Raw genomic sequence first — 15126 nt, forward strand, 5'->3', positions numbered from 1 at the left:
CACGAACAAAGCAAGAGGGACAGGTGCATAGGCAATGAGACACTGGATTCCAGCACACCAAGACAGGTAGAGTCAGAAGCAGCAATGAACCTTGCAGGACCCACCTTCAGCAGTAACCTGCCCCATGGGTACCTTATCTCAAGGGGCTTTCCTCTCTGAATGTTGACATCTTGACCTTGAATGTCAATATAAATATGTATATAGACACACAGTTATCTGAGACTAACAACAATGATTACACCTCACAATTTACTTTTGCTCTCTTTTTTACTCTGGAGCTTGGAATATTCATCTTGGATTTCCCGTAAATCCCGTAAATGGATCCCACCATGTGCCTGAGACCATCATCCAAACACTTCTTGAGCCCAGGCAGGTTGGTGCTATGACCATTTCTCTGGGGAGCTGATACCAAACCTAAACCTCCCCTGATTCAGCTTCCTACCATTTCCCTGACTCCTGTCTTCAGTCACAGGAGTGAAGAAATCAGCACCAGCCCCATCCCCCCCACTCCTGAGGAAGCCCCAGACTGCAGTGAGGTCACCCCTCAGCCTCCTTTTCTCCAGACTGAACAATCCAAGTGACCTCAGCCTCTCCTCATAAGTCATCCCTTCCAGACCCTTCACCATCCTTGTTGCTCCTTTGGATGCTCTCCAATATCTTGATGCCTTTTCTATACTGCAGTGCCCACAACTGCACACAGAACTCAAGGTGAGGCTGTACCAGGGCAGAGGGGGACAATCACCTCCCTTGCGCAACACTGTGCTTGATGCACCCAGGACATGGCTGGAAGCTCCTGGCTGCCAGGGCACAATGCTGGCTCTCTTTCAGTTTGCCATCAAGCAGGAATGTGCCATCACACATTTTAAAAAAAACACCCCTAGTGTGCACAGAAGCAGTCACCTGGTGAAAATCGGAGTACTGAAGTTCCTACAGACATAGGAGGCAGAAAGGCTGTGGGCATGGACTGCCGACTGCCTGGGCTCTCACTGCCTTCCAGGATGCACTGCTCTAGCACGCCTCAGACATTCATCTCCAGTGAATATAGCCCATGCTGACTTTGTCAGCATGAAACAGAACCAAGGTCACACACACAAAAAAATAGTTAAACTTTATCTGAGCTAAATAACTGCTGCTTTTATGGTCCTATGCAAATCATTTTATTGCTGTGGAATGCTGTGGATTAAAACAATAAATGGAAAAATGTGAAAGTCACTTCTCCAATATTTTTTAACTTCCTCCTTCTAGTTGACATTTCTTGAAATTAAAAGTTCAGAACGGTTTCCCTTGGTTTTTGACAGTGTGTTAGTTCAAGCTGAAGACAGTGTGGAATGTGGCAGAAATACATTACAGGGACACCGAAGTCTCTGAGAAATCCTTCAGCAGCAAATCCAGAAACATTTTACCACTGGACAGAGCCATAAAAACTATCTTGTGTGGCATGGTTTCAAAGCTCCCCTCCCTCCCTGGCTTATGCAATAACTCGTGTCAGATGATAGGAGAACTGAGTGAATGTGGACAGATATCCAAAGGCCATATATGAAATTATACAGTTTTATTAAGTAGAATTTGGAAAGACTTGGGAGATATCTGTTGATGCATGAATCACAGAATGTCAGGTTGGAACGGACCTCAAAGATCATCTGGTCCAACTCTTCTAATATTGTAGTTTATGTGAGATGTCCCAGCACCCCATCAGGCTGAGACCTGAAACTTTCCAAAGTGGGGGAATCCACCACTTCCCCTGGGAGACCATTCCAATGTCTGACTGTCCTCAGGGGGAAAAATTTTGCTCTTGTGTCCAATTGGAATCTCCCCAGGAGCAACTCGTGCCCAGTGCCCCTTGTCTTGTCCACGGAACTCCTTGTAAACAGGGAGTCTCCATCTTTGTAGCCACCTTTAAATACTGAAACAGCGTAATGTCTCCCCTAAGACTTCTCTTCTCAGGGCTGAACAGACAGTCTTCCATGAGCACCAATGTCTTTATGATGGTGTATTTGACAATATGCAGTCACCTGTGGGATTTCAGTAAATAGCATACAAGGCTTTGAAGACATTTAGCAGTAAAAATAGCAGACGTGCTTCCAGTGAGGTGCTGAGGTGTTTCGCCACCGGTCCCCCTCGGGTGCTCTGTCAGTATTCACTGCTCAAAGCCGAAGGCCGGCGAAGCTCCATCCCCCTCACACACGGTGCCGGGATAGTCGGCTGCCCATCTCCATTCCTGTGCCAGGACCACGGCAGCCCGAGGCCTGCCGGTACCTGTCAGGGCTGCGCGGCCCGACAGCAAACGGCGGTTCCAGTTCCGATTGCCGGCACGGAGACGCCAGGCTGCAGGCTCCGGCGGGTCGAGGAGCCACAACTACAGCCCCGAGGACCCGGCGGATCCCGCCCGCTCCGGCTCCTTCCTCTGCGCATGGGCCCCGGGTGGCACCGCCCGGCCCTGGCAAGATGGCGGCGCTGCTATGGCGGCCCTGCCGGGGATTCCTGGGTCTCCGCGCCGCCCGCCCGGCCCTTGCCGTGGCCGCCGCTCCTCCGCCGCGCCGCGCCGACGCTCTGCCGGGACCCCCACGGCCGCTGAGCTTTTCGGCGGCCGAGCTGGTTCGTGCCGCGCCGGGCCCGCTGCAGCCCTACCTGCGCCTCATGCGGCTGCACCAGCCCGTCGGTGAGCGGGGCAGTAGCACCCCGGGGTGGCTCCGCAGCCTCAGGGGCGCCGCCTCAGCCGTGACGAAGCGCGGGGCTGCGGCTGATGGGCGCCCCGCAGGGCGGGCGGGGAGGGCGGGAGTCCCGCGCACCCCTGCCCGGCGACAGCGCCCTCGCTTCGGGCTTTTGTCCGCTCGGCGGTGCCTCCGTCCTGTCCTCTTTCCTCCCCTTCCGTCCCGCTCCTCGTTTTCCCCCCCTCACCCACCCGCGGGTTTTGTCTTCCCGCAGGGACGTGGCTGCTGTACCTGCCGTGCACCTGGAGCATCGGCTTAGCGGCCGAGCCAGGGTGCCTGCCGGACTTCCCCATGCTGTCCCTGTTCGGCGTCGGGGCCGTGCTGATGCGCGGAGCCGGCTGCACTATCAATGACATGTGGGATCGCGACTACGACAGAAAGGTAGAGGAGCCCCGGGGAGTTGGCAGGGGGCTGGGGAGGTGGAGTGCTGGGTGGCTGACCCAGGGCACGGTCACTCATCCCCGGCAGCACCGGGCACTGCACAGGGCTCCGCGGTCAGAAACTCCCCCATGTTTCTGGCAGAGGTGTGCGCCTGGAGTTCGTCTACATTGCCTCCTAGAATAGTCGAAATAATTTTTGTTTTGTACATTTTCTAGGGATGTAGTAAGACTTCTAGAGAACTTAGCTCAGTGTACGATAGAACCATAACATTTCAGGGTTGGAAGGGACCTTTAAGATAATCCGGTTCCAACCCCTCTGACATGGGCAGGGACACCTCCCATCAGATCAGGTTGCTCAGAGCCCTGTCCAGCCTGGCCTTAAAAACTTCCAACACCTCTCTGGGAAACCTGTGTCTCACCACCCTCATGATGAAGAACTTCTTCCGAACATCCACTCTAAATCTCCCCTCCTCTAGTTTGAAGCCGTTCCCGTGTCCTGTCACTACCTGACGTCCTAAAAAGTCCTTCACCAGCTTTCTTGTATATAAAGTAGATGTTGTTTTCAGCTGTAGATAGTTTGTAAATAGGTTCATTTTCCAGCTTCATTTTGCATTGCAGAACAAATTAAGTAATGTTGGGGGGTTTTTTGTTGCTGTTTATTGTTGGGGTTTTTTTGCTATATTTGCTTGTTATGATCCACCCATGAATAATTTTATTTTTCAGTTTTCAGGAGCAGAGATTCCTTGAGTATTGTTAATTTCACGAGAATGGCTGCTAAGCATGTCATGCCCAACCCTTAGCTAATCATCTCCTCTTGTACTGTATTTTTCACCTCCCTTTTGTTCAGAAGGACATAAGCAAAAGGCAGTGCCCAGTGTCAGATGTTGATGTGCCCAGGTGCAGGCTTGGAAGGGAGTGTCCTGCTGATGTGTCAGTGTTTGCTTGTCCTGTTTTCTCTTTTTCTATTATTCCTCTGTCTTTGGCTTTGGGTTTCAGTGCTGACAAGAGACAGGATAGTGAGCCAGTCAAATATGTGAAATTCTTACAGCACTCTTGTATTTGTGCTTTTGGGAAGGCAGTGAATCAGTTTGGGTTTTGTGGAAGCTTTGGAAGCCTTAAGGTTTGCAGTTTATTAAAAACTATGTATGCTAAAAATATTTGACAAAGTGGGGGTTCATTAGTTAGATGGAATTTTTAGTATCATTAATTAATTTGTGCATTCTTGTGCTTTGGTTAGGTCTAAAGTTTTAAAAATTCTCATTGCTGTTTTTTTCATACATAACTTAAAAGGATATCTTCAAAACAAGTGCTCTAGAGGCTGGGTAAATATCCGGGTATTGGCTTGAGGTGGTGATGGTGCTTTGGGGTTTTAGACTGATGTTACTAATTATTTGGTAAATCTTCTGTTTAAATGAAAGGTCCCTGATCTGGTTACCATGAGCAGTGGAATTGGTCACAATATGTCAAGTGCCTGTTTAAACTGCAAAAGCAGAATTTGATATTTGCATAACCTGATCAGGACAGAACAAACTAAAAAAAGTTTATTTAAATTCATATTATTAAAGCATATGCAGAACACTTCATACAAAAATAGTATTCTGTAAAATGCTGGCTTCTGAACCTCCTTGAATAGACTTTATACCATTTTTATCTAAATGCAAAACTTGTCTTTTTTTTTTTTTTTTTTTTTTTTTTTTTTAACTTTTTTTCTTCAGTCAGTGATCACCTCTGGCAAGTAATTAGCCATACATTTCAGCTGAATTTTTTTTTTGATACTTGTTTCTTCTTTCTATTTGCTTTGCTTGGTTTCCTGTTCCAGACAGGGCTTCTAATCTCTATTGTATTCCAACTAGGATTAAATTTATTGTCCTGGCATGGCTATTAACCACGGTTATGCATGCTAGAGGAGCCCTGCATCTTTATATTTTACATGGTAATCACTTTGATGGATTTAAGCATAGAAGTGTTACTTTAAATTGTGATAGTTAGCTCACACCTTTTTAAGTGATTTTTCCTATACAAGATGTCTGAAGTGTTTCTTATTGCACTCAAGTGGCACTTTATTTCTGCTCGTTTTTCAAGCCTGTGTGCTTCTGTTATAAACACTGCTGTTTAGAAAAGCAACTCATGTTCTAGATGGTATGCTATGTTTGTATAGTTGAGGAACCCATTGGTTATATGCCAGTAGTGTGGGGGTTATTTTCAAGGTACATTGGAGTGTATTCTTTTTCATTTGGTATTAACATTTTTCTTTCAATTTTTAGGTGACAAGGACAGCAAATAGGCCCCTGGCAGCTGGGGATATCTCTACTTTTCAGTCCTTCATCTTTCTTGGGGGACAGCTTAGCTTGGCACTTTGTGTGCTTCTGTGTCTGAATTACTACAGGTGATGTATAAGTTATCTTTTGTTTTTGAGAACTTGATTCTGGGTCCAGATTTAAGCACAGAGATTTTCAGCAGAAAAGGTGTTGGAGGCAGAGGGAGGAGGTTATTAGTCATGGAATTATATTTGAAAGTAGGAGAATCAGTTCATGCTGATATGCTGCACTGTACCTTGTGATCTTTAGACTGGCAAATAATGTCTTTGTACTTTTTACAGTATCGTTCTGGGAGCAGCCTCTTTGTCTCTTGTGATCACCTATCCTCTGATGAAGAGAATAACATATTGGCCACAATTAGTTTTAGGTGAGCTGTAAACAAATTTACTATTTTTTTTTCTTCAGATGTAATTTTTGGGGTGTTTTACGTACCAGTAATTGAACTTGAGCAATCTGGCGTTTTTTTATAACTTTATATTAAAATACAAATACCATAAAGACAAAGTTCTGTTGTCCCAGAAGCTTCCTAAACAATTTATAACACACGTAAGAGATGATGTTTGGGGTTTTTTTGTGTTAAATATCAGTTCTTCATATAGATCGAGTGAGGGAAGGGAGGGAGACAAAAAATATTTGTCACTTGAGAATCATCTTTAGTTTTGGGGTTATCTCAGAAACCTTTCTTAAATATGTAATTGTTCTGAACTTCAGTTATCAGCCTCTAACAGTTTCTGTGCAGAAACTGATCATGTATTTTGTGTCGAGCTACTAAAACATATCTCTGTATCTTGGCCTTCATATTCCAGCTGCCTTTGGCTTTTTCAACTGAAATTGTCATTTTTCAGTTGAAGTATTTGTTGTTGGCTGCTGTGCACTATTTTGTGTTCAGGTACACTAACATCTTTTGTTATACTGACATCTTAAGAGTTTTAATTTTAGACCTGTTTGACTACACTGGGATGTAATTTAATTCTCCATATGTATATGTAGATTTCTTCTGGCAATCTGGTAATTTGGGGCTTGATTTTTTTTTCTCTTTTGATGTTTTTAGGACTTACGTTTAACTGGGGAGCCCTTCTTGGCTGGTCTGCCATCAAAGGGTCATGTGAATGGTCTGTGTGTCTGCCTTTGTACTTTGCTGGAGTAATGTGGACACTGCTATATGATACGATTTACGCACATCAGGTATAGTAATGGTGGGAGATTTTAGATGTTTGTGGATGCTTTTGTGTTTATTCTGCAGTCCAGAAAGCCACCCATATCCTGGGCTGCATCAAGCAGGTGAGGCCACAGCGCTGCCTCAGCGCTGGTGAGGCCACACCTTGAGTACTGTGTCCAGTTCTGGGCCCCTCAGTTTAGGAAGGAGATTGAGGTCCTGGAGCAGGTCCAAAGGAGGGTAACCAGGCTGGTGAAAGGACTCGAGCACAGACCCTATGAGGAGAGGCTGAGGGAGCTGAGGCTGTTCAGCCTGGAGAAGAGGCGGCTCAGAGGAGACCTCATCACTCTCTACAACTCCCTGAAAGGAGGTTGGAGCCGGGGGCGGTTGGTCTCTTCCCAGAGGACTTTCAACAAGACAAGAGGGCATGGTCTTAAGTTGTGCCAGGGGGAGTTTAGGTTGGACATTAGAAAGAATTTCTTTACAGAGAGGGTGATCAGGCATTGGAATGGGCTGCTCAGGGAAGTAGTGGATTCTCCATCCCTGGAGATACTTAAAAAGAGACTGGATGTGGCACTCAGTGCCATAGTCTAGCAACCGCAACGGTGGTTCAAGGGTTGGACTTGATGAACTCTGAGGTCCCTTCCAACCCAGCCAATTCTATGATTCTATGAAAAGAAGCATAGCCAGAGGTCAAGGGAGGTGATTCTCCCCCTCTTGTGAGAGCCCACCTGGAGTACTCTGTCCAGTTCTGGAGTCCCCAACACAGGAAGGCCATGGAGCTCCTGGACCATGTCCAGAGGAGAGCCACAAAAATGCTCAGAGGGCTGGAGCACCTCCCCTGTGAAGCCAGGTTGAGGGAGTTGGGGTTGTTCAGCCTGGAGAAGAGAAGGCTTTGAGGAGATCTTATAGTAACCTTCCAGTACCTGAAGGGGCTACAGGAAAGCTGGGGAGGGGCTTTTTACATGGGCATGGAGTGATAGGACAAGGGGCAATGGTTTCAAACTGGAAGAGGAGAGATTTAGGTTGGACATTAGGAAGAAATTCTTTCCTGTGAGGCTGGTGAGGTGCTGGCCCAGGTTGCCCAGGGAAGTTGTGGATGCCCCTTGGCTGAAAGTATTTGAGACCAGGTTGGATGGGTCTTTGAGCAACCTGGTCTGGTAGGAGTTGTCCCTGCCCATGCAGAGGGTTGGATCTTGATGATCTTTAAGGTCCCTTCCAACCCAGACCACTCTATGATTCTATGATTAATTTGCAGCTTTGTTGTCAAACAGCAGTACTAACCTGTTGCAGTTCTTCAACCTCAGCTGAGCTAAGACAGCACCAATGAAGCCCCAGCCCAGGCACCTTTTATTGCTATTTGCAAATGTTTGATATAGCAGGTGGAAAGCTGGAAGTGTGATACACTTCGTGTGCTCACACATTTGCATTGCATAAATAACTTTGATGTTAGTGTTAGCTCTTGGCTGCTAAAGCAGCTCTAAGGACCAACCTTGCGATCTAAATTTTAATGTAGGGACCTACAAATGGACTTAAATTCAATTCCTGATAAGCATTGGAAACTTAAGCAAGCCCCCTCTCCCCCTTCTTATTTTCTTATGAGGTGGCAGTTAGATTGTGAATTTTTTGCCAATTATCCTTTCATTCTAGGATAAGAAGGATGACATCATTATTGGTGTGAAGTCTACAGCTTTACGGTTCCGAGAGGATACAAAGCAGTGGCTCAGTGGCTTCAGCCTTGCAATGCTCCTGAGTTTGTGCATCACAGGAGTGAATTGTAATCAGACATTCCCATACTACTCAGCTGTGGCTGCCATAGGAGCTCACCTAGCACACCAGGTTTGATTTGATTTATTTTTACTTTTTCCATGTGGAAGTTCTTGATAAAAAATACGAGTGCTTTTCAACCTCCCCTCAATTTGCCATCTACCTAAAAAGCCAAAACTATTTATGTAAAGAGAGTGGAAGTCTTCTGACAGTAAGCTTGCTTCTCCTAAGTATCTTTTGTAGACCTTTTGTTTGAAGAGACCTCCGGTGGCTCACAGACTAGAGCACTGGTTTTCATTTTGTATTGAAATAGCATATAGAATATCTTTTTATAGCAAAGAACAATCCAGTTCAGTCTTGCAGTTGTATTAATTTTACAAATTCTAAATCATAACAGAAAGAAAGAAATCATCTTTGTTGGAAACGGAAGCGGCCAGGATCTTGTTACCTTCTTTCTCAATTCTGACAGTTATGTTTTCCAGTCTTGTCAGACAAGTTTATATGAAAATGTGTAGTCTTGAGAGGTGGGTGATAGGAAAGAAATGTGGGTGTTGCAAGCAATAAAACTGTCAACAAGAGAAGTTAGGTCTGTGGTTAACGTACAATCTCATGTAGCTGATGGTTATTAAAGATAACTCTGTGTAAGAGAATTCTTGTGATGCAGTGTGGTACTTGTCGGCCACTGCATTTTCATAGTGATTGTGCTTGGAAGTCAGTGATGGAAAGAATACTACATTCTGCTGCATAATCCTTTACAGTCTGCAGTGTCAGAGAGGACCTTGTAGTTCTGGCACAAATCAAAATTACTTCCTTGCAGGGAGAGTTTTAGAAGTGAGAATGCAGACCTATTGAATGTAAGTGGTGAAGAGTGCACAAAAGTGGTGTAGACTGAGGAAGTCAGAAGAGGAGAATTGTTTTGTGTACCGCAGTGTAGCTTCTCTCCGAGTTTTTTTAATACTTGTTCTGCCATTTTAGGCAGGAGTCTCATGTTTATCCTCTTCAGGATTTCTGAACCTATGCTTAACTGAGTTTAGAAAGTTGAGTAAGGCTAAGTAAGGAGTAGTTTTGCTTTGATTCATTGAATTTGTGAGGAGGTATTTGCATTTCTGAAGCTGTATCTCAGGACTTGGCTGCTGTTGGGTTTTATTTGTCAGTTCAGTGTTTTCAGTTTCCTGTGCCTGAGGGTCTGACAGGATTTCAAGGTTGTCAATAACATCACATCTTAGAAGCTTATGGACAACCTTTCAAATTACTTGACCAGAACCCAGCCCTGTCTCCTCTGTACATCCTGCCTAATAGGGGTGACAGACCAGAGTGTATCTACACACAAAGCAAAATTTTATGATAAATTGAAATAATGATGCAGTTGGCTAAAAGACATAAATCAGAATATCTACTACACCGTAGTCAACAATGTAAGTGCTATAGCAACTACTAATTGTTGGCATTTGCTACATCTAGAACAATAACCAAAGCAATATTTTGAAGCAACATGTTAAAGCAATCATTTAAAGCCAGCTTAATTATTAAATAGGGGTTTAGTGTAACTTAGCCTACCCAGTGACTGTGGGGCAGCTCCCTCTCTCTTAGCCTGTGAGGAATAACCACTCAAGGGGAACCCCCACTGGCGGGGATCATCCCAAACACACCCCATGGGGTAAATGTGCAAGAATCCTACCCAGTCAAGAATGGGACTAGGCTTTTATAGAATGAAGTGGTTGACTGTCAGTCACTCACTGCTAAGCCAAACCTCCTTTTTTCAGGGATCCTTCTAGCATAGCAAAAGACTTTTTCATAAAAACATTGTTCCTTCCTTTATGAGTTTTCTGTTTTTCTCTCTGTCTGTGCCCAGCTGCTCCAGACTGGCCTCCAGCACTAAGGAACAGCATGTACTGGTAGTTGGTTTTCACCAGAGAGCATACAGAGCAGAGTGAATGCCTTTTTCCCACAGAAGCCCACTGAGGCAGAGCAGGTCTTTTTCCCACAGAGGCCCAATGCTGCACAACCACAAATGGCAGAGGAATGGGTTTCCCAGGGAAGATTTCATTTCTTTTATCCAAATACTTTGGGCTGTGGCTTCTTTCTAGGCTGAATAGCAAGTTTTGACGTTTGGAGGGGTGTCCTTCCATTTGTTTTGCTTATCTTTTTCCTCACATCATACTTCTCAAGACTTAACCAAGTTTTTTTTCCAGGAATATTTTTTAGTAACTTTGCTCTTGATGCAGTATCTGGGTGGTTTTTTCACCGTTAGTCATTACTCAGCTGCCCAGCTGGGCAAACCTTGCTTCTAGCTTTTGTTCCATGTGCTCTGGTTCCTTTTTAAAGAAAGTGGAACATCACTAAGGGTGGCTGGACTAAACGCCCTGTGTGACAAGGCAGGGTTGGGAACCTTCCTGGGCATTTATTTCAGTTCTGGTTCACTGCTGGCCCTCCAGTCCCTTGTCTCTGCTGAAATATGGAGCAATACCTTGCAGCAGAGATTTAAAGGTGGAGGCAGGTTTTTTGTGGGCTTTTAAAATTTATTTAAAGTTCCCACTGAAGAATTAGGTGGCTACCTACTGAGGAAGATCTCAGAAAGGCTTATTTGCATGCCCAGATATTTCTGCATTTTTAAATATCAAACCAGACACACCAGTATCCTGGCTGTTAATACAGTCCTTCACTGAGAGGGCCCAGGAGTTGTGTTCACATGTGGTCCTTGATTTTTCTTCTGTATATTTATTCTATTGAATAAATCTGTCAAGTAAACATAAAAGCCAGTCATGCAAAAAATCCTTTGTAAACACAGTATTCCTGTTTATTGTGGAGATAAGGGCAGACTTCAGAATTTGAGTGCAGTTCTTGAAGTTACAGACCTTTTGGTGATGTGTCAAATATTTATGAGTCTGTAGAATAATAATGCAGAATAATATTTTATAACATATCAAATTTGGGTTTTTGCAGATTTACACTTTGGACATAGACAAACCTGAGGATTGTTGGAAGAAATTTACTTCAAATCGTACTGTAGGAGTTCTGCTCTTCACAGGGATTGTATTTGGAAATCTGTGGAAACAAAAAGACTCAAAAAATGTAGAAGAGCCTTTAGAAAACAGGTAGTTCAAATTGCTATAAATACTGATATTTTAGTCCAGCTAAAATGTAAGTACTGTAAGAAGGAAAACGCTTTTAATATAACTACAGCTGCCCAGGATTTTATACAAAGTAGATGTCTCAGTGACAGGGTGTGGGAAAATGCAAAGTGATTTCAGGATGTAAATAAAGTCTCTATATGTTTGGTTTTCTGACTGCATGAATAATTTTCAGTCTGAGTTGGAGCTTGTTGTCTAAAAGTACTGCAATAACAATTTTTATCCTCAGATGGACATAGGACAACCAGCACGGCTGGCAGGGACTCACCAGCTCAGGTGTAGCAGCAGCCACTGGTAGCACAACATGGGAATGAAAAGGTGGCTCAACTCTAAAAAAGTGACAAAGGTGTGTCAGCATGTGGAAAGATCAGAGCATCCTGTAGGATGAAGTCACTAAAAAGCTGTCTGAAAATTAAGGTAATCCATCACCTGTACCAGCATTGTGGATGGAAGACACTGAAAGCACAAGTGTTGTGATGAAGGACGGGTGAGAGGAGGTGTTTGGTGTGTGCTGCTTTGCTTTTTTCCTTTCGGCAAAAGCCAGGAAGCGACACTAATTTGTTTCTAAGTGCAACACAGTGCAAATACCAGGAGGGAAGATCTGTTTAAGCTTCAAAACAAAGCTGAAAAGAAAAACTGAGGATTTTAATCGGCCATGTGGAAGCAATGTGTACTTTCAGTACTTGCTGAAGACACCTGGCTTACTTGAGAGGTGAGTTTCCTGCAGAGCCTCTCTGTAAGTTGTAGCAGAGACAAAAGGCCAGAGCAATTTTACACACTGTGTGTGCTAGATACAGTATCAGAATTACAAAGGAAATAATAAAAAACCTCGTTGATTTTACAGCACTTTTCCTGGATGGTTGGTGGTGCTGAAAAAAACAATGCCCTCCTACCCCCAGCCAGGCAGCTGTGGCACATGTGGTTTTGTCTGAGCTGAGCAAGAAGATGGCTACAACAATTCAAAGCAAAACCAGCAAAAAACAGTTCAAATGCCAAGTTCAAAACTTTTAAAAATGCAGCTTTAATTTCTGGATGAATGAGCAGAAATTCCTACCTGAATGAAAAAAAACCCAAAACCTACCTCAGCAGAACACAATTCCTCTTAAATTGCAGAGCTTCTTGGCTGTGAAAGTTTAATAAGAAAGATCTAATACAGAATCTGTTGCTTCAGTTGCATAAAGAACAGAACCAAGCCTGTAACAAGCTGTGAGGCTGGAGGGGAAAGTAACTGCATGCCCATTCCACAGTACCTTTTTTTTTTTTTGAACTGTTATTAAAGTATTGTTCATCTCTGAATGGAGATAAAATTATTTTGTTTCAATATGCTTTTCAAGTTAACCCTGCAGGCAGCAGCACATGCAGAGAGTGAGAGGACTGTTTTGAGGAGAAACTTCAACAGCATTGATTGGCTGCTTCATAGGAGGACCTGTGTGCATTTTGTGTTGGTTGTTATGCTGCAGTGTGGCCAAAAATTTGTGAGCCAGATTTTTCAGCTTCATCAGAGCTTATTTTTCCCCCACATGCTGTCATGCTATTAATGACTTTGGCAGGAAATATATACTTGAAAATAAAAGTATTTGAGAGAAAAATTAAGGAAATGCAGACTTTATGTGCACCATAATGTGCTGTTTTTGCAGTACTTGCATGACTGTTGTGCTTAAAGTTTGTTTGGAAGGGACCTTAGAGAATTTATTTGCTTAGTGCTGACACGGTGCCTCTTTCCCCTCTCCCCACTGGTGCATGTGTGACACCAGGCAGTGGATCCAGCCATGCCATAAATTCAAGGTTTGACAGGTGCCTGGAAGAGGTTTGGCACTGACCCAGCCTGTCGGAGGGGTTGGGAGGTCTCCTGTTCCTTTCCTGCTTGGGGGAGGTGGAGGAGGGGAAAAAAGAAACCAAGGCTGGGCAAGCACAGGTTGTCTGTGAAGCTGATAAAACTGACATTGCTCTCAGCAGGGTGAAGGACAGGCTGAAGGTGTGGTGTTGCAGTGCACACCCCCACTCCCAGGTGACAGATGTCAGGTTGCTCAGCCCCAAGGAGGGCTCTGGCACCCACAGGTTTCTCACGTGTTTGGGTCTTGATCTGGTGAGAGTGCTCTCTACAGCTGGCCCTCCTCCAGGGAAGCGATTACCTGTTTTTTCTCTTACGCTGGGTAGGATGGGGACAGTATCCTCTCAGTCCTTCCTATGCCACTCTCAGTTGTGCTCTCAGGGGTCCTGCAGGGTCTTGGGACACCCATACAGGGAAGCCATCTGCTATATGGAGCAGGTGCAAAGGTAGCAACTCTCGTATCTGCTGTCTTCAGGCCTTGCTCAAGAAATCAGTGACAATGCAGGAGAGGACCAAAACGCTGCCTTCAAAAGGTTGAGCTGGTCAGTGCTGATTTGTTTACATCAAAGTAAGTCAGAAGGTGCCTGAGAAAACTGAAGGCTAAACAGATAGGAAGCTACCATGAGAGGCTATCAGGGTGAGCATGTTGGGTGCTGGGTGGATGCAGAAGTCCCTTTGTGCACAATGTGCACACAAGAGTTGGGAAACCAGAATGTCTTCAAACTGAAGGTGAGCGAAGCTGTCCTCCGAAAAGGACTTGAGCCATGTGCATGCAGCAAGTGCAAAGCTGCACAGCTTTCCCCTCATGCACATCTCTCCCAGTCCAGCTCTCAGTTTGCCTTCATCTTTCTTGAAAAGCATTTTTGATTCCAAGTAGTAAAGGCCCTTTTAAATCGTCACTATGATTAAGTACTCTTAAGTACTGCACTGAGTAACTTCAACACATTTAAATGTTTTTGTCTGCAAGATTGTAGCAAATTCTGTTGCTAATGGATGTCCTTCTGTCACTTCCTTGGTGATGCATCCCATGCGGCTGTTTACTCAGCTCCTGCCCAGGTGCTGCTGGGAGCATGGTGGCAACAGCTGGCACCTTGGGATAAAACACTTGGGAGGCTATAGAAGTGGCACAGAGCACACATCCAAGCTGGAGGGTAGACAAAAGAAAAAAAGAAAAGAAAGCTTACCCCAAAAAGCCTTCAAGAGTAGCATGACTGCTGAGGTTCTCTTGCTTCCCTCTGCCACATGGGGAATGGGGACAGGAGGACCCACACTTACACCCACTGGCAGCTCTTCTGTTTGTGTGGGGGTATTGGTGAATTCATGAGCTGGGGAACTAATGAAGCATCAGATTACAAAATTTGTGCTAGCATGTTACAAGGGGGTTGATTTTATTCTTGGTTTCTACCATGTGAGAGCCTGAGGTGAAGTCTGATTCCCAGAGGGCGTTTTCCTGTAAATCTGAGTGACCCAGAGGTAGAGTGGCACCACTGAAGGGAGGGCGAGAGAGAAGAGGAAACAAGCACAGGAAGCAGGAGCTCAGCCAGGCTGTGTGAAGCATCTTGAGCCAAACCTTTGCCCAAGCCAGCATGCAGCCACAGGTGGCTGTGAAACCGCTGTCCTATTACTTTCCTTTGGGTCTGACATGCTGTGGCTGTGTGCTGCTGCAAAGCAGGTGACACCCTTGGTCCCAGCTGTGAGCTCCCCACTGTGCACTGGACCTTGTGTGGGTGTCTGCAGCATGAGGGGGTCATGCAGTTTGCCCCGGTGGCAATGGACCCCCCCTGCCATAACCCCAGCCCCATTTTCTGTCTGATCAGCCAGCCAAGTGGACC

The 15126-nt window shown here is 45.0% G+C and overlaps 1 protein-coding gene across 1 annotated transcript; it reads left to right on the top strand.

Annotated features, from left to right (window-relative positions):
• Positions 1-2243: 2243 nt before the first annotated feature.
• Positions 2244-11624, top strand: COQ2 (coenzyme Q2, polyprenyltransferase). Its single transcript, XM_030450782.1, has 7 exons — positions 2244-2659; positions 2926-3092; positions 5356-5477; positions 5691-5776; positions 6461-6594; positions 8216-8404; positions 11276-11624. The coding sequence occupies exons 1-7, from the start codon at positions 2446-2448 to the stop codon at positions 11429-11431; spliced, it is 1068 nt and encodes a 355-aa protein (XP_030306642.1). The 5' UTR covers positions 2244-2445; the 3' UTR covers positions 11432-11624.
• Positions 11625-15126: the final 3502 nt, after the last annotated feature.

The sequence above is a fragment of the Calypte anna genome, chromosome 4B, assembly GCF_003957555.1.
Source record: "Calypte anna isolate BGI_N300 chromosome 4B, bCalAnn1_v1.p, whole genome shotgun sequence".
Classification (NCBI taxonomy): Eukaryota; Metazoa; Chordata; class Aves; order Apodiformes; family Trochilidae; genus Calypte; species Calypte anna.

Bases quoted from the DNA above. Each gene is read 5' to 3' on its own strand.
- COQ2 (XM_030450782.1), top strand. From the start codon at position 2,446: ATGGCGGCGCTGCTATGGCGGCCCTGCCGGGGATTCCTGGGTCTCCGC. The intron at 5,777-6,460 runs GTGAGCTGTAAA...TGATGTTTTTAG, and splicing joins TTGGCCACAATTAGTTTTAG to GACTTACGTTTAACTGGGGA. The intron at 8,405-11,275 runs GTTTGATTTGAT...GGGTTTTTGCAG, and splicing joins GAGCTCACCTAGCACACCAG to ATTTACACTTTGGACATAGA.